Raw genomic sequence first — 23888 nt, 5'->3', positions numbered from 1 at the left:
GATCAAGTCATGATGTTGCAAAAGGAGTTCACCAGTCAGTGTAGTATCCAGGATTCTGAGCAAGGGATTGGTACATAATATCGTGCACTGACATGGGCTGAGCGACAGCCCTGCCTTAAGTCCTGGCAATGGGATGGCAAGCCAGGTTTCAACCTTGAGCTGATGAGCTTGACTGACTGACAAGACAATGGAGACCAGACCCTTGTCTCTCCTTGGAGCCAAAGGAAGAGTCTTCCCCTTGCCCCCAAAGTGCCCCTATGCAACAGATATGATACCCTGGGCCTAGGAAAAAAAAAAAAAAAAAAAAAAAAAAAAGGAGTGCATGAGTCAAGACCTAGGAAAGGTCAACTATATGAAGTTGGACCAACCAACCACCTGTATTAGAACCTGTGCCACCAGTAAAAGTGTGAAGGGCATTAACAATTGCAGATTCCTCAATGAGAGGCACTGAAGCACCTATTTGTTATCCAGACAAATTCTCTAGAGAGGTTTGCTGCCTGTTGAGGCCTGCATTTATGATGTCATGAAGAGACTACCAGGCCTGGTAAAGCCAGAGTACTACTACCAATTCCAGCTCTTTCTTGTAGGGTCAAAAGAGGCTGCAATGAACAGACTCTAAAGTATCTAAAGGGACTGTGGATATCCCTCAGAAAGATGTTGAAGTGAACGGGAGCGCAAGTAGTGTTTTCCTCTATCCTTCCAGCTTGAGAGTGGGACCCAAGGAGAAGGAAAAGAATGGATCAGGTGAGTAACTGGCTGTGTGGCTGGTTCCATACATAGGGTTTTGGGTTCTGCAATCTCAGGTGTACCTTTAAGAGAGCAGGCATGTTGATATCAGATGGGTTGCACCTGAACAGGTTGGGCAACAGATTGGTGTTTGGGAAACAAACTGGCTGGACTCATCAGCAGGGCTTTAAACTAGATTCACCGGGGGAAGGGAAGTGACAGAGAAGAACCAGGAAGCCCTTCAGACAGCAACAGGAAAATACCTGTGAATTGTCCCAGAGGAATTAGGGAGGGCTCCTCTTAAAATTTGATGCAGCTGATAGCCCAGCTGAAGTGCGTCTACACAGATGAATGCAGCACGGTAAACAAGCAGAAAAAGTCAGTGCACATAGAAAACTATGACCTAATTGTTATCACAGAAATGTGGTGGGACGAATCACACAGCTGGAAAACTGAAGTTGAGGGCTACAAGATTTTCAGAAGTCATGGAAGGAAGAGTGGGTGTGTTGCTTTCTATGTTAAGAAATGTATAGGTTGCAAAGAGCTGCCTCTCAGAAACAGCCACAAACAGATTGAGCTTGTGGGTAAAAGACCAATAAAGGACCAGACCAATAAAGAACACCTTGTGGTTGGGGTCTACTACAGACCACCTGATCAAGGGAAGCCTGTAGACAAGGCCTTGATTCAGCTACAAGAATCATTGTTCTCACACGCTCTCATCCTATTGGGGGATTTCAACCACCTGGATGTCCACTGGGAAAAAAACACAGCAGGCCGTAAGTAATCCAGGAGACCCCTGGAGTGCATCAAGGATAAATTCCTGGTCCAGGTATTGACAACCAACCATAGGAGAAGTGTTACTGGACCTCCTGCTCACCAGTGTGGACAAACTCATTAAAGAGGTTACAATTGGAGGCAGTCTGGGCTGCAGTGACCATGCTTTGGTTGAGTTTGTGATCTTGAGAAATATGGGCTTGGCAAAGAGCACAGTCATGACCCCACAGAAGAGAGAATTTTCATCTGTTTAAAGAGTTAATGGATGAGATCCCCAGGGACACTGACCTTAGAGACAGAAGAACTGACCAGAGCTGGCAGTTCTTTAAGGATCCTTTTCTTAGAGCACCATAATTCTCCATCTCCCTGTGTAAGAAAGTGAGCAAGGATGGCAGGAAATCAGGATGGCTGTGCAAGGACCTGTAGGGCAAACTGGGGCATAAGAAGGAAATGCAGGGGCACTGGAAGCAGGTACATGTGGCCTGGGCAGAGTACAGGGATGCCATCTGGGTATGCAGGGATGGGATCAGGAAAGCCAAGGCACAGATGGAACTGAGCTTGGCAAGAGATGCAAAAAAATAATAAGAAGGGATTGTATAGGTACATTGGCCAGAAAGGAAAGACCAAGGAGAGTGTACCCCCTCTAATAAATTAGAAGGAAAAACTAGTAACAACAGACATGGAGAAGGCTGAGGTACTCAACAGCTTCTTTGCCTCAGTCTTCACTGCAAGTCAGGCTTCCCACATCTCTAATTTCCCTGAATCTGTAGATGAGGGCTGGGGGAAAAAAGTCCCTCACGCTATAAGCAAAGAGCAGGTTCAAGAGCACCTGATGGAACTGAAGAGGTACAGGTCTAGGGGGCCTGGTGACATGCATCCCAGGGTCCTGAGGGAACTGGCTGATGGAGTTGCCAGGCTTCTCTCTATTAGTTAACCTATCAGACACATGCCTGCCCAAAATGAGAGCCTCATAAAGACTTGCCAGACTTTACACCAGTTGTGCCAGCTTCTCATCAGTTCTTTTGCCTCTCTTTACTTTCTATTGAAGCAGATTGATGGTTTTTTTGTTTGTTTGTTTGTTTTTGTTTGTTTGTTTGTTTTGTTTTCTGAATTCTATTTTTCCTTGGAATCAGTTACATCAAAACTACATCTTCAAGTCCCCCTATGATTTCCTGTAGTGATGTTTCCTATCATATCCATAAACAACAAATTTCTTTCCTGGTTCACAACAATTTTCTGATCTTTACACAGGCCCGATAACATCAGAATATTGTTTGCAACTCATCCAACAAGACAGTGGGAAAAAAATTGTACCTCCTTGTTTGCTAGCTTTTTACTATGCTTTGAAGTGCTACTTTAAGTTCCTGTTTATTGTAACCACAATGGTACATTAGGAAACAAGAACACTTTCTGGGAATTATCATTTCAGCTGTCCCAGAGAAGTTTATTTTTTAAATTTAGTCTAAGTTACACTTACTATGCGTCCTTAATGAACTGTCACCTCCATGGAAATAAGTCACCTCCCTCTTTTACACCCATAGAATAGGGGCCTTCAACACACCATTTACATATTTTGCCAACTGAATCTTTTCTAAATTACACTTATTTGAGGTACTTTCCAAAGTGTTTTCAGTTTCAGCTTGAATATTTGTTTGTCTTTAAAATTTCTCAACTATTTTTTCTGTCTTTGGCCTTGTTTATAAAGGTTGTACTTATAAAGATAGTGAGAGTAGGGGCATATAGTTTCTTGCCATGAACTCTTTGTAAATATTTCTATAGAACATTCAACTGCCATGGTTTGAGGCAACTTAATCCTTTCTCAATACCATGTAAAATATTTAATACTTTCTGCATACTGAGTGTCCACAAAAAAAACCAACAAATTGAAGAAAAACAAATTAAATTTAAATTCACAGCCTAGCACACTTCAAGCCATCTATTTCAGTTAATTCTTTGCAACTGAGTTTTAGTGATGATATGCCAGTAACCCCCAGAAAAGGTTTCATTTTCTTATCTTGCTTTCACTTTCACTGTCTTGACTCTGGAGCTGGTACCTCAGTGAGAGAACCTTATTACAGTAACGACCAAATGTGACACACAGCAAGGATTAAAATGTTATCCAACTTGTACATGCATAAGCAGGCTCCCTGGAAATAGAATTCAGAATGATATTTTCATTTGTGAACCTGTATTTTCCTGCATCTGAGCAGTCAATGGAGCATCTTCTTTTCTAAGTAAGATCCAATTATAATGAGAACTTAGATTGACAGAAAACATCATTATAACTGAATGAGCTGTCAAATCCATGATTAATAAGGTTCTTCATTTAGGTTCAACAATAGCAGCATCAGGCCACTGCCATATTATTATTATTCAATAACTTCTAACATTTATAAGAAGATTTACTTTCCATTTTGGAGGGTAGAAGGAGGTCTCTCACATTCAAATGTTCACATGGGGCAGAAGTGGTTTCAATATTTCATGAGAGGATTTTATCTCCATGTTTTTTGAAGATGAACACTAACAATAAGCATTATGCAAAGCCTAAGCCTGCTGTTTAAGGAGTTAGCTTCTGTTTTCCTCCTAGTTTTTGTATTTTGCATCCATTTTCTTACTGCCTGAACCATGACAGCAGAGCAGGAACATCAGCAGTGTTAGAGGCTTGTGGCCTGGGTGTCCACAAGGTCAGATGTTGACTGACTGTACGGAGTACAACTAAGAGGCAAATCAAAACCACTCTGGTCCTTCTCTGTTCAGTGAGGCTCAGAGCTGCAGATAAAAAGCAGACATTTCATGCTCACTACAGTGTGTGTAAGCATTTTTAAATCATTTTATGTCGTTTAAACAGAATTTTTTTTCTGTACACTACTTTTTCTTTTGTTACATATGGAGTGGTAATTCGTGTCGAGAAAATGGTTGATATTAATAAAGAAGGGGGAGATGTGGGAGTGTGGCCATGGGGATCAGAAAGCCCCGTGGTTAATGATAACATCAGACTCTTAACGATGAGGCCACCAGGAATGTAAAAGAGTTTAGAGGGAACAAAGAAGGGTGATTCAGGAGACTCCATGAAGTCTCGGGTTGCTTGTTCTCCAGCCGTTAAGGCAAGGAAGTTTCTGGGTGTTTGCTGTTGCTGTTATATGCAACGTTTTTTGACCAATGAAAAGTTGTTTTGAAAAGAACTGCTGTGGGGAGAAGGGTATAAGTGGGGAGCCTGCCCTCAAGATTAAAAAAAAAAAAAAAAAAAAGGCAACACGATATAATGAAGCTATGTCATCAATAAAGAAGCAGAAAGAAGGAATGAAAAGGAACAGGCTAGCAGAACGGAGACCAGGACGGGAATAGGCACATTGATCGCCTCATGAAAATACGTTCAGCCAGACTCAGCAAACCGCTCAGAGAAGCTCGTACTGAAAGTTGCTGGAAATAGACGCACCGGAGCTGGAAAGCAGCTGAGCTGAGAGGAGAGGACCCGTGCACACAGCTGCCTCTCGCTGGTAAGCAGCTGCGCATTATGGGGAATCATACGTCCTTAGGAACAAAGACTGTCCTGGTAACCTTGCAGCTTATTCTCCTTATTAACAATCAGACAGTTTAGATCCTGAAATATGGGACCAAATTGAGGTCAAGGTGTGGGACTCTGCAACTAAAAACGACAAGGTGGCAGTGGGATTGCTCAGCACCTGGCGAGCAGTCTCTGAGGCCTTAAAGAGCCCTGTGGGACCACAGTCAGAAACGTGTGGTTTGCCAGACAGTGAGGGAGCTGCGGGCTCCTTCACTGATCCTTCTGCTACGCCATCGGCCCCTCTGCTGCTACAGCCATCGAAGGCCTTTGCTGTTCGCGCCCTGTTGACCTGGACGTGCCTTTTGATCCAGACTCTATTGGCCTCGAAAAGGAGGCGGATACGCTTTTCTTCGATTCGGGAAGAACGGGATACATAAGGCCCAAAGACCGAGTTGCTTGACAACTTAAAGCCAGACATATTGTTCAAAAGGAATGGAAAATGGAGACTTGTTTGTAATCAAGAAAAGGAATGGAAAGTGGAGACTGTTAAGTCATGGAACTTAAAGGATTGTTTGTTACCTTTTCTGATTGTATAGGAATACTCGGGTTTAGTATGTAAAGCAATGTTCTGTATATTTAGAATGTTTGATGTTCGTGTGTGCGTGTTGGCGCAGCATAGACTCCCTGCACACCCAGCGCTGTTTACTTGCCTTTTATACCTTTTATAAATATTCCTTTTATAAATATTACTAAATTCAGATTGAGTTGAGACTTCATATATAACACTTTTTATGTGAGAAACAATGAGGTCAGAATAGTTATAAATTAGGATATTCACAAGGACAAGTGTCATATCTAGAAAGAAAAATCTTCCAAAAAAAAAAAAAAATCGTGTAACGAAAATGCAATTCTCTCCATCCTATATAAATTCTGCCTTCCCATCCCGTTTCACAATTTGATAGAAGATAATTGGATATCCCATTTTTGTTTAACCGGTTCTCAATTTCACATTCCTAGCATACTTCCTTAATCCTCTCTTCCATCCTAATGGGGGTGCTGCTCCATCACTACAGGCAGTATAAATGATTTGGCTGTAAAAGCTATGTGTGAGGGTTGACTTGGAAAAATGGCCTTTTGGGTCAGCATTCATTTATACATCATCAGTTATGTTCTACTACTTTTTATCCAAATATGATCCATCAATAAAAAATACATATATAACCCACACTGTAGCAATCTCTTTCCTCATTTTCTTTCTTTGCTGACACCTTGTATGCTTACACAAACTAACCTTTAACATGCAACTTTTAGTTTAATGCTATCATCTGTCAAAGTCCTACAGACTGGGGAAATTTAAGGAGGCATTCTGAGAAGTGTCTCAATTTCTATCCATAACCTTTCACGTATCTAAAACTCGCTGCTACATTCTGTAAGCCACCAGGTGAAGACATGGCTTAAGATGCTAGATATGCAACAGAAGGTGCAAACAGGCAAGTGCAAAGGCTCATGTCTACCATAAGAATAAACTTTGAAGTGGTTAACAAAAGATCAAGCTAGTGAGCTTCAAGGTTAACACCTTGCAAAGTTATATGGGACAAGTTCACACCTCTCTTCTTTCTTGTTTCTTCCTCTTTCAAATATCCACACTTGTCCTAGACGACAGCCAGTTTCATTTTGCACCTGTTCAGTAAATTAACTTTCAGTTGAAAACTTTTAAGTAAGGTTAAAACGTCTGGGTATTTCATTGTCACTATTTTTCTGTTGTTACTGAGGTTCCTTTTGTGGTAGCCAATGAATAAAAAAAAAAGGAAAATAAAAAAGCTTTATATATATATATACGCATAAATGATGCCTGTCTCTATAAAATACCCCAGAAAATGGGAAAATGAAGCGTTATGTCCCATTTCATAGAGAAGACAGCTACATGAACAAGTTGCTACAAAGTAAATGAGTGTGGATTTACAGCTCATTAACTACTCCATGGCAACTGTCTGGGTGGTTAAGGCTCCAGAGTAAATGTGAGGTAGCTCTGACCCTTACAGGAGGGAGGGAATGTATCTTGCATTTACCTGAGATTTAAGTATCCATATAGAGTAACTAATGAGCTGGAAATCCACACCCTCGCTTCACACATGGCAGTTCCTTCATGTATCTTGAGGCAATGATAGTTATGCTATTTGCCTCCTGTCACAGAAGGGGCATCTAAAAGACAAAGTAATGTAACCCAGATCTGAGGAGCTTCTGCCAACCCCACTCCTCACATGGCCAGAATTTTCTTGTAGAGCTGCTGTTCAACTGCTTGGAACATCTTCCTTCAAATGAGATCACTTCACAAGCAAACTCAGCTACTCTTTTCCTTGTTCATACTGCAGAACAAGAACATACCACTTCTTATGTAAAACAGGTGGATCAGTAAAAGTATCTGTAGATACAATTCTTCATTTCACATATAGAATATTATTATTATAATTAGATCATATATCTGTATATGATATAGTAATAATAAAAAGATGATTTGGGAGAAGCTTTATTCTGCTTTATGCATCAGATTTCAACCTCTTCATGTCAGTGTCATTCCTGGTCTTTTGGAGCTAATCTGGACTCCAATCTTCTATACTCTAAGCATTCTTTAGCCACAGTGCTGCCCATCAGGGTAGTGCATGGCACGCCACAAACTAACAAACAGGCTTTTTTTTTTTTCCCCTTCAGTGTTTCCTGCCAAGTGATATTCTGATAAGACTCATCATGCTCTTTCAAGTGAATCACTGATACAGGCTACTGTCTACAGCCATTGTAAGCCTGAGAGCCATGCTCTGATTTTTCTGTGGCACCACTGGAATGACAATAGCTATAACTACAGAATGACTTCCTTGTTGCTATGTACATATATATATATATATATATATATATGTATATATATAAGAACTAATGGGAGGAAAATTTGAACCACAGCTTTGCAAGACATTGCCATTTAAAATATTTACCAGTAAAATTATTTAATGTCTTAGGATAGAACAACAGAATAATGATGTTAAATACTTCAACAAAGTTCTGTCTAAATTGTACATCTCCATCCACAGAGAAAAGAAATTCATTTTCTCAGTACAGTCATTGAACACATGATTTTCAGCCTTTATAAACTCTCCTATAGTAATTGATAAGCCTCACTATTAATTTTATTATCATTCTACTTCTAATATTGTCTATGTACTAACATATTCAAAAAGCCCAGAGCTGGGATTGTCTTTCCAGGTTTTAATGGATTTGATGAGTCTCTCCCTGGCATTCTCCATTTCCTCATAATCATTGAATTCCTCATTGTGAGAACTCTGGAAAATGTGAGTCATGCCTACAGATACTTTGGGCTTTGACCCTGCTGTCACGCTGACAGCAAGTTTCTCATTTCATTTCATAGGGCAATGTATTTCAAAGCATAATCCCAACCTGTAGGGATACTTCCAGTTCTGGGATGTCTGGCTATGACAATACTGAAAAAGCCTGAATTTCATGAAGAAAAGCATAATGTGAATGGGAAATGTCAGTACTTTCTTTTACGCTGACTGTATTCAACAGTGCAGTGACTCTGATGTACATCCTTGATGTACATACTTCTTTTTTTTTTTTTTAAAAAAAAAAAAAAAAGCTGCTAACAGATTGGGAACCTGCATATTTGCCCCTGCATGTCACTAGAGTATATTGCTCTCTTACTGGGTTATCCTTATCCTCAAGTAAAGCATCCAGAGAATAATTATTTTAACAGAAGATCCCATGGCTGACTGTTAAACTGCTCAACACAGTCTCATTTGTGCTACTCCACAGTAAGTGCCTGTGCACGCCCAGTAGAGAATGAAGTTTTCAGAAACTGGACTCTGGTCCTTCCTATTTCAAGTCTCATCAGTCACCCTGTAAGGCTCAGGACCCTTGCACTGCCCAAGCAGCAAACAGGGCTACATCAATGCTGCCTGATTGAACAGGTTGGTGCCTGTAAGCATTCGTGGGCTCCGCTTCAACCTGTGCCAACAAGCTATTTCTCAAACTGCTCCTGGGTACAATCTGGGCATTCAAACACCCCAGGGCCCACTCCAGAATGCAGTTTGCAAGCAGCCAAAGCTGGAGACTGAAAGAGTTACTAGCAGAGACATCAGGCACTTTATGCCAGTTGGTCCTCAGAGCCCAGAAAAGTCCCTGAATGTGTTTAAGCAGGCATGTGATAAGTGGCACTTCAGCAGCCAGCTATCTGCAGGCTTGATTTTCTGACCTTCTTGCTATGAAGAGAAGGACAAATTAAGGCAGTGCAGACTGGATAACAGTGACATTGGAAGTCAGATGGCAAGGAACCCGGGCTGGAAAAAGCATTTCAGATCCCCCCAAGTTATATTTTTTTTGGAGATTTATTCTGCTGCAGAGCAACAGACTTTTTTTTTTTTTTTAAAAAAAAAAAAAAAAAAACTTTCTTGTCCAACTTCATATTATACAAATATATGATTTTATGTTGTTCGCTTTCTGCATGAGAGAAAAAAAAACATTCCAGCCAATTCTGCTCCTACTGACATTAATGGTTGTTGGCTTAAACACCCTGTCCAGTATTTTCCTTCTTATCAAGTGTGCCGTATTTTTCTGCAGTTGATATGTATATTTTTCTTCTAGGCATCCCTTTTATTTTGATATTTCTTATCTCTTTGTTCTCCAAGACATTCACTTTTAGCTCTAAATTATGCAATTTGCTTTTAACCAGTTGGCATTTACGTCAGTCAGCATATCCAAATGTTCATCTGTATTTCCTTAATTTCATATACTGTATCAGCAATTCCTGCAGCAGTAATGGCTTTCTGCAATGAGACTTACACCTCAGATTGCCCTGCTAGTTTTTCAGGCAATTATCTACTGCCTGTCCTTCTGGCAGGCACATTGCTATCTTCCCCATTTTATTTTGGTTTTGAGAATAACATCAATCTACAGTAAGTGCCTACTACAGACTTGATGCTTCTCTGTGGAAATTTTAAGCTTTTCATATTATTTAAAAGAGAAAAGGATCTTAATACCAGTTCTTCATACTGAGAAAATTGGAAAAACTCCAGACCTTTTTTAGCTGGGGCTTCAGGGTTTCCTACACATTTTACTCCTTCCTCCTAATTCATACAAAGTCTATCAGTGGTCCCAATCCTCCATCATCCAGATCAGAGCCATCATTGCCTGGTCTAGTTTTCACAGAGACCTGGGACACAAAAGGGGATGGCACGCATGCAGGCCTCAGCCCAATGTGGTATCAAGATGCATAAAGGGTTGCCAGGAAATGGTCATGGTCCCTCATGTATAGATGTAGCTATAATGGTCTCTGGAACAGGTCACCAATACAAAGTCCTTCAGCTGGGACTCTTCAGCCTACAAGAAAGCACAAAGTGGTTTGACACTAGTCAGCACCTACAGCCCGCTCCAGTTTTACTCCTAAAAACCTGGCTGAAGATCAATGCTCTGCTAAGGTTTGGAACATGTGCTGCTGGGGAAGGAGATGAAAACCCATGTGTAACTTAGGATGTTCCTGTAGCTCCTGTCTGACAATGGCTGTGGCCTTGGCTTCAGCTCGCTGCAGGACTGAAGAGCAAAAGGAGGAGGATGTTTTGGAAGAAACAAGGAAAAGGAAAAGCCAAACTTCTCTGAAAGCTTGACATTTCCTTGGGGAACCAAGGACACAGAGGTCTGGGGGGAGCTGAAGGGCACTGACAAATGCAGTGTTGGGGGACTCAAGGCACGTAGGTCTGGGGAAAATCAGGCATGTGTCAAAGGATGGGTGTTAGGAGGAGAAGAACCCTGCAGCACATTGTGTGGTGCTTGGAAGAATGAGAATCTGCGGCATGGGGGAGTGTGGAGGATTTGGAGCCTGACTCACCAGGCAAGGCCACAGTGGGGATGAGGTTTTGACAGATTTCAAGAACTGGTCCACAATGACAAGGTGGGGTGGTCATAAGCATTAAGGGCTGTTCTTCCAGCCTTCCCATCCTATTTATGAGGGATTTACAAAGCTACTGGAAAGTAACATGGAGAAATTACATGGGATATGTGGAGAGAGAGGGTCGAAGGTTGCAGATCAAGGGTCGAGGACTCCAGGGAGAGGAGAGCTTTTTTTTCAGTGGGGATAGAGATGGAGGAAGAGGAAGCACAGCTGCAGCCTCAGGAACCACAGCACTACACTTGTCAGAGAGAAACCCTCCTTACGCTTGCACATGCATTTTTGCATCTGCTAATGAACTACATTTCCCTACCTCATTTCTAGTGCCAGAGGATTATTAATTCCTGAAGTCTGTTCATATCTGTTCCTTTCTGGCTTTTCTGCATGCATTTCCTAATATGTATTTATTTAAAAAGGTTAGTAATTTGCTGCACAGAAGAAATATTTGTATTAAACCTGCTGTATAAAGGCCCCAAAACCATGAAAAATGCTCTGGAAGCAGAAAAGAAATAGTTAGGAGGAAGGAAAGAAGGCACTGCAGGAAAACTCATTTGCTGAAAAATGCAGCTTATGTCTTATCAATTTAATTCCAGATAAGTCTTCATTTTGCTGTGAAGACAGATGCGATAAATATGTTAATGGCAGATTTTGGTAGTTCAGTTTGTAGAACTGTAAAGCCAGATGGAAGTGATAATTTTTCTTTCATTTTAATTTTGAAATAAAAAGCAAGAAAGCAAAAAAGTTCCTGATATCGTAACACTGTAATGACTTTTTGAAGGATAATGGACCTTAGCATTGAATGACGATTAACTATCATGCCCTGATACTTACTATTTTATTAAATTCCAGTTTCCCTTGCTGGAATTCTCTCAGCTTTCTTGCTAGAGCTGAGCAGATTACTGCCTGTGACTGACTTTTCCAGTTCCACATTCATAAAGGTATTTAGCAGCAATCCCAGCTTGAAGCTTGTGAGTATTTCACTGATACTAATGTGCCTTAGGCTAAATACATGCCTAAGCAGACCACTGAAAATAGCCCTGGTTGGAGCTAACCTCTCTTATTGTTAATCAGAAGCCAAATGCTGATTTTACTTATTTATTTATTATTGTTCCTTAGGAAGTGCATTTAGTGCCTTTGAAGAGCATCAGGAATAAACTGTGGTTTTCCACAAATTGATTAGGATTCCCCCAGTACTAACATTCATTTTTGAATGAATATTCACTCATATTTGGTGAGATGTATTTTTTCAATTAAAATGGTAATAATAATAAAATCTACTTGGGGGACATGGCTCAAGTGAGGAAATGTGGATTTCCTTTGTGTGCTTTATCACAAGTTTTGCCATTCAACAAAGGGTACAATCATTCTTTCATCACCATCCTGGACTGGTGGTAGAAAGCTGGTAGGGTTTGTGAGTAGAGGTGGCTAGAGATAGCATTGTTTATTAGAGTTTAATCATTCTTAAATACCAGATTTGTTCTGTAGTTCAGTGCATGCTGTTTATTTCATTTATTTAGTTTGCATGAATTTTCTTGGGGGTTTCTTTTCTTTATTCAATTAGCAACTAATGCAAAACAGCAAACATATGTGGGCTAGATGTTTCTTAACCAAATAAAATGACGAGATGAGAGGGAAAAGCAAGGTCTACAGTGCCTTGTAGAGGGGAGAGCAGGGATCCCCAGGCTCTGGAATTGAAAGCTGCGTCAGCAGGAGCTGAGCCAATTTAATTAGCCTTGTGAAGAGAGTGGGCAGAGGGTTTGGTTAATGCAGCTATATTACATTTGAGAATTCATCTGATGTCTCTGGACTTTGCTGTACTGTGCAGACATACCTGTTTCTGTAGTACTGCACCTTGCACACAAGCTGAGGTAGTTTGTGCACTCATCTGAGGTCACAGTCCATACTTGCTGCCAGTTTCATACAATTCGGTGACTAACATGACCAAAGACACACAGGGAAATGTGGGCTGTATAGTCCTGTTCATGGCCCTAGTGTTCCTGTAACCAAGGCCAGGGAACAGCATGCAGAGACAGCTGCAGCTTTTCCACAACTCACAACCTTTCTGGAAGAGCTAAAAAGTGATCAAAGCAGAAGCCATAGCTAGAGGTGACCCCTCCCTGGCAGAGCATCCTTCAGCATTGACATAAAACAGCCAGATCTTGGTCCTTTGTGGACTCATGCAGCAACAGCATTTAATCTTGGAGCACCAGGCCAAGCAGAGCTTCCCAACCAGTGAGCAAGGAAGCCAATCACCACCCTCCATCACACAGGCAAGCAGGGAGCTGCTTGCAAGAGGAGCCATGGCAATTAATGCATCACTAAAGCTTATTCCAGGCTGCCACTTGTCAGGCGTAAGTTCAGCTCATTAGGACACTTGTCTGTTATTTATGCAAATAAGTCTACACAGAGTCACAAAATATGCAAAGTGTGCCATTTATCAGTTTGGCACCATCTCCAACTTTCTGAACCTTCAGACATCCCTGTTATATTTAGAAGAAAATGCAGTCTCCCCTACCACTGTTGCTGGCAGAGGGGCCAAGGCAGAGCTTATCAGCTATGATCCACGTCCTCTCAGAGGACTTGCTGTGCTTGGGATAGAACAGATAACACATTCTCTCTGACTCTAAACCTATTACATTAACACTCAGGATGTTTAATCTTATGAATAAGGAATCTCTACTTGTTTAGTCTTTCGAGGGAGATTTATGAATCTGCATAACTCAAAGCATTCCGACTGCAATTTATGACTTATTTATAACAAGCATGTGACAAAATATGTCCTCCGGAGCAGTCTGCTTAAATGTGCTTCTTTGTTTGGACAGTTGCTGTCTAAGGTTGCACTCACTCAATGAATGTGCAAAGGAACCTCAGCCCATCCCTCCCTTGTGCTTACTGCTCTCTCCTTGCTTCAGGAAAACAGTATTTTCTGCACGAGTCTAGTCTAGAGCCAACATCTACCTGTTGCTCCCTACACAGAGACACCAGTCACAGCAGGAAGTCTGAGTCCCCCTGACCATACAGCTCTACCAGAAACATAGCAATTAGGGAATTCCTCCCCAGCTCTGTACCACAAGCCAGTGCCAGGTTGAAGGCCCTGTTAGCCCCAGGGCTTAGCTTCTCATCAGTCCTCCCTAGTCTAGCAGAATGGCTTATTTAAGCTGCTACAGGCTTCACTGTATGCAGCGTTTTGCTGTATTACCCTTATCTGAGGGACCCACCCTACCCCTTCACTTCTTCTACAGTCTGTTGCAATCACCTCCCAGGACCTCTGTGGAGCTGAGGACCTGCATGGGCTGTTGGAACTGGCATGATGGGATGGACACTTCCAGCAGGGAAGGAAGGGAACTCGTAAAATATCCCCTTTCAGGACTGCTAGAGTTGGAACTTAGTTTGATGGCAACATTAAAAGACAAACAAACAAACAAAAACAAAACACAAACAAACAAAAAAACACCACCTTACCCTGCACCACCGCCCTCCACCCAAATACAATGCCATGAGTTATATCACTTTCAAAGCACAGCACAATCACTCTGCAGTCTCATTACTAGGCCTCAGCCAATGCCTGAAAGCATTTCCAATGTATGCCTGTCTCCCTCCACAGGAAATTTGCATTTGCATGAGACAGAGAAACTGACCTAAAATATTGTACCTACTGGACACTCTTTCACTGAAGTTCATCAAACTGCCTTTCTTTAATTCTTTCAATTTATGCAAGAAAACTATCGTGGGTTGAACCCAACAAGCAGCTGAGCACTCACCCAGCCGTTTGTTCACTCCATCTCTGACATCAGGACAGGGAAGAGAAAAAAAGAAAACTAATGAGTGGATGTAAAAATAAACTTATAAGTGAAAGAAAGGAAGAACAAGTGACGTCACTCAGCACCTCCCACAAGCAGGCTGATGCCCTGCCAGTTTCTGCACTATGGCCACCCTCCCAGAAGAACCGCTCTGCTCCATTTTCTTGCTGGATGGACAGACTGGGAAAGAAAAGGTCTTGATGCTTTGCATATACTGCTCAACAACAGTCAAAACACTGGTGTGCTATCAACGCTGTTTTGGTTACAAATTCAAAACACAGTATCTCACAGGCTGCTGTGAAGAAAATAAACTCCATCTCAGCCAGACCCAATATAAAAATTAATGAGCAAACGCATTTTCTTAGATTAATCACTAAGAAAATTGTCCTAGAAGGGGCACTTAACTTTCTTAACATCAAAAGTTATTCTAAAAAAGCTGCCCTTTTTATTCCAGATCTATTTGCCACTTGGGTATGTGCAAAAACATGTACTCAAATATATCTATACAACCTGACTTTCTGTGAATTTAATTTGGCTGTTTCCAGCTGAGCAAAATTCTCTTAACAAATATCATGAAAACATATGCTAACCCTTAATAAACATTTAAATATACCCACTTCAAGTCTCTCCCTTCACTTCTGCATTGGTGCAATTAAGGACTATCTGTCCTAAATTATAAGGCCAAGCTTTCTGCTGTGAGTCGGCATGGTTCCATTGTTTTTCACGGATCAATTAGCACACACTGGAGATTTTAACCATTGTTGTCTATAATGGCTAATTTGCCTATTACAGGGAACTGGGAGCCATTTGTATACAGTACTATAAGGATACACCAGTGAAATGGAGATTATGAACCTACAGAAAAAAACTTATGATTGTAAGAGATTCAAAGACATAGACATGGTGCAATACCTTACCTTTGTAGCCTGTAGTACATCAGATATAACTTGCTTAGATACTGTAGAAACAGGTTTTGGTGCAAGTGCTGCTGGCTTTTTGGGTGGCCTGGGAGGTGGATGTAGGGTTTGGTTTTCAAATCTTCGTACCATATAATATTCCTCTTCGCTGATCTCTTCCACTGTTGTCTTAGTCATGGGAGGTAAGACTGTCTGGACATCCTTGCTGAGCAAATGGACTGACATGTTTAAGCGATACACAGGAATCTCCCAGCTCTCTACTGGACTGCTGGCGCTACTGATCAGCAAATAAGAGTCTGTGATTTCTTCTTCAAGCTGCAGACCAGGTACAGCAGCCAAGACATCCTCCTTAATGGAAAGGTCCCTCACGGACACTTTGACATTAAAAGGCAAACGAAATTCTTTGCAAATCTCAGAAAGCTGGTACTGCTTCTTGTCATGAATCACTTCCACAAAGCCACCTTCCATATACATAGGCAGGAGCACTTCCTTATATGTATCACTTAGTATTTGTTCACAAGCTAAAACATCTATGACTTTCTTTCTTCCCTCGTACAGAACTTCACTAGTCTGACGTTGCTGAACTAGAAATTGATCTCCAACTGAAACAGAAAAGAGCTCTGCATGAGGAGAATCAAAAGCTTTAGTTGCTACGACATGAAGCTGTTCCCTTTCACTTCTTGCTATCTCTAAGTCATAGGCAGTTGGAAATTCCCGAGGTCTTCTCTTGAACTTTCCTTTGTAGGTCATAGGGATTAAAAAATGTCTTTTGGGGGAGTCACTTCTGATCTCGGAGGCTAGGACTCTTGTAGCCTGGTACTTTTTGTAGATGACAATCTCTTTCCCTATATGCAATAAATTATAAGGTTTCTGTCTTCCTAAAGGCCCCTCCATTACCTCAGCAACCATGGGAAATTCCTTAGTTGTTCTCTCAAATACATCTTCCAAAGACAGTGGCTGAAGGAAAGAGCTAATATCGTAACAGTCTGTTATATCCTTGACCTCAACATCCAGATCAGAGAGGATATGAACTATGTCCTTCCGAACTGAAAACAAAAAGAAATACATTCATTTTTTTTTGTTTGTTTGTTTGTTTTCAAACTAATATTGGAATAAAATATACATGTCATGTTAGCCAGATACAAAAATTATCTTCCCAGTGTGTGCAACTCCATATATGCCTGTACAATTGACTGAGCCAGTCAAAGTCTAACTGTTTTAATTTGATATGTATGGCTATCAGATATGCAGCTGACCTCAGAAAGGAAGAGAGAAATGAAATGAGATAACATGAAAATAATGTATGCAAATATACAAAGTTTAAGAAAAAGGAAGAGGAAAAATCCAGTTTGCTATCTTTCTTACAGCACCTCTAAGTTTTTAATTATCTATTCCTCTTACCAAACACTTTTAATTGAGTACAAGATGCATTTCTATTCTTTTGTTTCATAGTAATTTGTGTTTTCTTCTAACAAATGGGTGGGGAAACACTTTTAATTAAGAAGAATGTTTGAACCCATTAACACAAGAGGTTGTTATGGCGAATCTGGGACAAATAACTTTTTTATATTTGTAAGAATAAAAAAAACATCAATAATTGTTACAAAATAATATGACTTTTCTTAAAAGGGAAAAACGCTTGTATAACAAAGTCTAAGTTTACTATTACTGAATGAAGAAATTTCCACTATAATGGTCCTCTGTGGATCTCTTGTATTTTTTTCTGAGGCACCTGGTTTTATTTACTATCAGAACTAAGCCATTGTCTTTAACAGTCTGACAGGGAACAGCAACACTTTTATCACAACTGAACTTGCAAAATTTTGGATGTAAAATTTCCAAGCTCAAAACTGACTATGCAATTAAGGTTTGTTGAAGAATTTGGCTCCAGATCAGTGGTACCACAGATCGCTGACCAAGGCAGTAAAATTTAACAAGCAAATATTATTTAATGGCTCTCTTCATTAAGACTTACGCTGCATAGACATACACGCATGTATAGTATATGCTGGTCCCACACTTCCTTGTAGCAGAACATACTAATATTTTATACCTAAGAGTTAGTATCGGACATGTATTTTACATGACAGACTTCTATGAGAGTGATTCAGGATTTGTTTATTCCCACTCTACTTTTCTCATATTAAAACACTCAGGTGACAAATATCCTGACCACCACAAAGAAAAGTCAATGAAGGAGGAACAATTAGAGAAAATGAAAGAGAAAATGAGCAACTCAGGGAGTTCCAGACACAAAATTTTGTTCATTATGAAGAATGAATAAAAGTACTGAGGATTCCTGCTCACAGCCTGTGAAAATGTAATCTGCCATCCCTCTTATCAGGAGTCCTTTTTATTTAATTTTGGATAGTATTTCTCATACTTTATCTTATGTCTATTTATAGTTCTAAAAATGGTGCAAATGCATTTTTCATGGTCCACAAGAAAGTAGTTAATCTTGTACCATAAAACCTACTTTTGAGGTTTGTATTAAATAGTTACTTAGGGCATATTTAATGCTTCTTAAATGCTGAGCACACTATGAAAAATAAACAGGCACACAAATAAAATCTACAAATAAAACTCTCACTGGAATATCTGATTGGAAGACAACTGAATACGAAACATTTCTAAATCTTCTAGAAGTTTTTTAGAAACATTAAATTCTTACTGATCCTGAATACATATCTAAATGGTCATAGTAATATACTTAAGTGAATCCAGCTGGAGGAGAGGGGCAAGATCCCTGAATATAGCTAGAGCTGCAGGAAACTAAATATTTTATCTTATGAAGATATACTTTCCAAACTCACACATTAAACCACATAGCAAGCACCGTGGATATCTCATGAAAAGCATTTAGCAACATTGTGATAGCAGTCTCTGCTCACTTTTATTTCTTTCTCATGTATTTTATCTCTTTACTTATGCCATTCCCCAGAAAAACTTTCACTGTGAAACTTTCCTGCTTACTATCCTCCTGAGTGATGTATTTCTCTCGGTATTCCATTTCTGTGGAGTTTAGTGGTATGCTTCCAATAGAAGAAACAGGCAGCAAAACCTTCCCAAAAGCTAAGCTCCTGTCCTCCAAACTCTAACAGGGTGGGTGCATCAAAATGAAGAACTGCAGAAATTGTCTAAGTGTTTGGTGCTGTCCTCAGACAAGGTCGAACATTTTAGTTTAAGCTGATTTTTTGCTTATGTAGGAACCTCAGTTCAGAGAGGGTATGCTATGCAAGTATACATGGGTCATTGCTATAGCTCAGCTATTCAAGTGACAGTAACTCAGGAACATTTCACTGTGCGCTTATACCTTCAAATTTTATTTCCACAAATAATTTCAATAACAGGTTTAAGCTAAGACCGTTGGTAAGAACAGAACCCAACACTTTTAGTGCCACTTTTAAGTGGAACAACTAGAACAGTATTGACTTAAAGATATTGGATTTCTAATTCTTTCCTATTTCCTAAAACCCAGAGGTTTAAGAAATTATCTGTTTATATTCTATCAAAATTTCTTTCCTCAGTAGAGTAAAGTAATAATGGTGTGCATTCTGCAGAATCCTCAATCTCAAAAACACAGTGCAGTTCCTAAATTGTAGTTGAGTGTGCTATAAAACATACATCTATATACTTTTTCTTTCTCTAGCCAGGGCCATAAAAGATCAAGTGGCTTTGCCATGGCTTCTCCATGAGATACAAACAAACAAACAAAATCTGAGCTCTGCTTTTCACTATGCAATGTATAACCATTTGAAAGATTATTTAATTGTAGTGAACAGTAAAATGGCAACAGAAAAAAAAAAAATATAAGGAAACTACCTGAATTAATATCTGATAAAGGAATAAAAATGGCAATATTATTTTTATCTTTCTGCAACTTGAAACCAGCATCGGTGGCAAATATGAGTAAGGAATTCTCAACCAAACTCAATTCTTTCTGCCTATTTTGAGCAACTTAAGTGTGATTCATTGTACTCTGTTATACAAATAAAACAGATCATTGACTTTAATCTCTACTTACATTTCATTACTGCCTGCACTTCATAGACAGGTGTTAGAATCAAGCAGCCATCAAAGTTATCTGGCAGTGGATTAGAGGAGTCCCACGAATGTAAAGTGTTGGAAAGTTTGACAATCCGGTTTCTGCACCTAGGGATTTTCCATTCTGCAATCTCTTTCAGAGTGTATATTTGATCATCTTCGCATTCATAGAATGTTCCTTCTTGTGAAAGGGGCAAAGTAAAGGAATGAGACTGGTTGTTTCTGACCACACCACAGTTGACAGCCATTGTTCCATTTACCTCTTCCACAGAGTTGAAGTTGATCTGCTCACCTTGTTTGATAGTGAGGTTTGCCAATTTTATATCCTCAGAGCTGTAGAAGCATGGATGGCCAAATCTTGTTGACCCAATAGCAACTTTTCTTGTAATTTCTTCAATGCTGATATATGGAGTTTTATCTGCCACAACCTTATAAAGACCTAAGAACAGAAAACTTGCATTACAAAAAGGAAATGTACAAAACAGGCTGTGCCAAATTTTTGACTGCGCAATAAAAATGAGGAGTAAGGCATATCGAAGAGTTCATGGCTGATAGTTCAGTTGCTAGAAATGTAATTCTACACAGATAACATCAACAATGTGATATAAAGCATAAGGAGCTGGAATTAGCCCTCTCCACTCTGCAGCTACTGTATTTCTTACATCCAGCATTTTTACATTTGTGATTCAAAAATAAAATTAAAAAAAAAAAGAAAAGCAGTTTTTTTTTCTTTCTTTCTTGCTTCAGAAACAAAAGATGTGTTATCTTAAGTTCTTATCTTTCTTCCCAGGAAACCAGCCTTTAAGAAATAATTGCAGACAAGATATAAGGAAGAGCAACAGAAATGTGATCAGTGAAACACAGGTTGAAGTTTCTCTCTAAACATCAGTATCACATATTCTTCTACATGCAGACTGAGGATTCCAAGACCAAGTATGTTTCAAGAAATAGCACAACTGAAAAAGGAGCATGTAATGATAAGAATGAGCAAGGGAAATTGATCTTAGCATCTGCAATAGCCCAGACCATCAAACGGAGTGATTCACAGTTTGGGTGCTGGAGCACTGTGGCACAAGGCAATTAAAGTGCTGAAGTACTGCGAGGCAGGAGATGCATCTGAGCTTCCTTAGCCCCCAGGGACATTATTATTTCATGTTAGTCATGCCCCTTGGAGCTGTCTCATTAGGAGTTCACATCAGAAGAAAAATGTGTACGTTTTTATATTTGTGTGAGTGTTTTCACAGAGGAAGATGAAGTGGACAGTTTAGAGGACTAAACAGTAAGGTTTAGCCAAGCTGTATGATTAAGCTCTCTTTTTCCCAAGATGCAGCAGTGTGAATGTTGCCTCATGGCACAGCAACTTTTAAGTTGCAGCTACAGCTACAGTGACAAAGAAGCCAAGCTCCCAAGAGGATGCCGTGCCTTCTTTCCTGTCTCCCTCCAAAAACAAAAAGCAGAAACCCCATGGCCCCATTGCTCTACATTTTTGCATCCTTTGGACCATACAAAGGGCACTGTATCCTTGTAGTAAAGGAATACTCCCACCTTTGCAGTTATGAAGGAGGAATGTGACGGGAACTCAAGGAATGCTGCTAGAGATATTTTCATGGCAGTTCGACATCTCATAAGTGGTTCACATCATGTAAAAGGGTTTAAGTGCCCCCTTTGCCTCCCTCATCATTTAGCCTGGGAACTAGGACAACACTGACTACTACTCCCTTTCTGTGGTGAAAGGAAGGATGCCCCAGCAGATACCTGAATCTCAACCAGGCATGACACTGCCAGAACACAGTTTCTGCTAGATGCTGGGAAGATACTCACTCACTCCTATCTCCAGACTTTCCCTTGATTGCAGGTTTGTTTAACAAATTAGATCCAGGGATTGCTTCATTTAAAAATAATCTCCTTTTTTATTTATTTCTCCCACACCTTTTTCCCTACTAAGCTTATCTCCATAAATACATGATCAACAAAATTGTGGAGCCTGTGTGGAAGCAGGGGCAGCACCTTAGGATATTCTTCAAAAATGACTTTTTTTTTTTTTTTTTTTTCTCCTTCCCTCACAGAATTGCTGTGCTTCTGGCTTCACTGTAATAAAAACCGCTACCTTTACATCATAGCTTTAGTACCCTTCTTGTTAAAGACACAAAAAATCTGTTTGGTGAATAGCTTTCATTTGATTTATCACCAGACTGGGCATGTTTGGTTCTAGGTGTCCCATGAGACCACTAGTAACTGTGGCAACTAACAGCACTGAGCACTTGTCAGCAGCCTAAACAGCAATAGTCTATTTGATTTACTGCAGAAATAGTCACTAATTGTGCCTATGTAACTGTTGTCTGCAAATCTGTGCCTTCACACTTGTCTGTATGACAGTTAGCTTTTTCTGTGTGAAATTAGTACCCTTGTGGAAATACATCTGCTACATATCGGTCCTCAATGTAACACTATGGGAAAGTATTCTGACTTTTTTTCCAGCCTGTAAGGAAGCCACATCCATGAACGCAACTGCACAGATAAAACCTTAGCACATTTCTTTCTCAATGATATTTTTGAAGTTTCCCATAGGTGTTTTTTTATACAATTATTAATAAACAAGTTAGCTACCCCAGTACTAATCACTATTGAAGCTGCCAGTACAGATTGAGACAAATTGATTCATCAGCATTTAGAAAATATCACAGTGACAAGGCACCAATGACAAACTGCAATTGTGGAAAAGACAGCATTCCCAAACAGTGTTCCAATGTCATGCTTTGCAAGCATAGGATGGGCATCATCTCTTGATAATGCTGAGAGGAAGGAAATAGGAATATTCTTCATTAAAAGTGCATTCAAAGTACATATGATATATCTAAAAGGCAATAACTATGTTTACTCATCTGTGATATAGGTGCATGCCTATTGCCCATAGAAAGCATCCAGAATTACATTAAAATCCTCCATAAACTATGCTAAAAACATTTCCAGTTGAAAGTGTCTGGCAATACATAGCCACAAGAAACCTCCCTCTCCTCTGTAAGTTTGACTCTAAACTCAGGCTTTAGTAATTTCCTTGGGACAATGGAGCTATTTGGAAGACAGCTATTTCAGCAGCAAGCTGATGAACATGCTGGATTGTAAAGCAGTTTTCATATGGAATCAGAATCATCAGTTATCATTCAAAACAGATAACTGATTACCCCTAAGGCCCAGGCAGACTGACTGTCAAGGCTGGGAGCAGAAAAATCTTCATCATCTATTCTGCTGGTTTTCTTAATTTCAATAACAGAATGTCTGCATAGACAAATAAAGAACCATGTGGACTTGCATACTTAGCTTCTGTACTGATGGGGCTCATGAGTTAGAGGCCCCTAATAACCACCTGTTTATGTTTATGAGCATGTAAAGTTCCATATGTTTCTATCTCTATAGAAAAGAGGTGAATATATAAGAAGTTATTCTGGTGTGATGGGGGAAACCACTGTGGTCCCCATCTAACTGCCATAATCTGTCACAGTATCTTCTCATAAATGTTGTCCTTGCTATGACATATTTATTCATTTTTCATGGGGAAATGTGCTTTAAAAAATGTTATTTGGAACTATTCGGAACCTCATTAAAAACATTATGAATCAAATTACAAAACCAAATGTTTTCCAAACCTAACTTAGCAAAGAATTCTCCAGAGTAGGAGACATATGGCAAGTTTGAGATGCTAAAGTTTGGACATTTTGAGGTCAAAATAATATTTTTGTACTCTTCCATAAATCATAAAATGACTGAATCAAATTCACTTAGACTTCCCTGAGAGAGCTTGGTGGACTATTAGGGGGATAGGCAGATGGAAATAGTGGATCTGGAAAGAAGTCCAGCTGGTTTATTGAGAGCTGGCATTGTTGCTCATATAGATCTATCTTCTAAATAATCTGAGATATGACCAAAACACACTGATCCCCATTAGTTGGGGGAAAATTACAGATAGAGACAAGAGTCACTACACATACATAGTAACTACAGGAATGCATAACCATTGTCACACACCATGAATCCATATCACCTGGTAGCATTTCACTAGGTGAAGTGCCTGTCTAGCTATAATATCATAATTAGCAAGCCTCAAATCTAATTGCCCCATAATTTTCAAGAAAAATTTTAAGCACTGACTTATGCATACGGGAGTCTGAGAGAATGAT

General features: G+C 39.8%; 1 protein-coding gene across 3 annotated transcripts in view; it reads right to left on the bottom strand.

Annotated features, from left to right (window-relative positions):
• The window catches only part of THEMIS (thymocyte selection associated), a 90742-nt gene that overhangs the window by 44727 nt on the left and 22127 nt on the right, over nucleotides 1–23888 (bottom strand). For 2 of the 3 annotated variants that reach the window (XM_068677492.1, XM_068677490.1), the window contains exons 3-4: nucleotides 19694–20152; nucleotides 15670–16715 (exon numbers count right to left, since the gene is read on the bottom strand). In XM_068677492.1, coding sequence (XP_068533593.1) covers nucleotides 15670–16715; nucleotides 19694–20152 — 1505 coding nt within the window. The remainder of the gene's footprint in view (nucleotides 1–15669; nucleotides 16716–19693; nucleotides 20153–23888) is intronic. The other variant, XM_068677491.1, reaches the window with a different exon arrangement.

This window comes from Anas acuta, chromosome 3, assembly GCF_963932015.1.
Source record: "Anas acuta chromosome 3, bAnaAcu1.1, whole genome shotgun sequence".
Lineage (NCBI taxonomy): Eukaryota > Metazoa > Chordata > Aves > Anseriformes > Anatidae > Anas > Anas acuta.
Note: the sequence above shows the minus strand (reverse complement) of the source record. Positions and strands in the feature narration are given on the sequence as shown.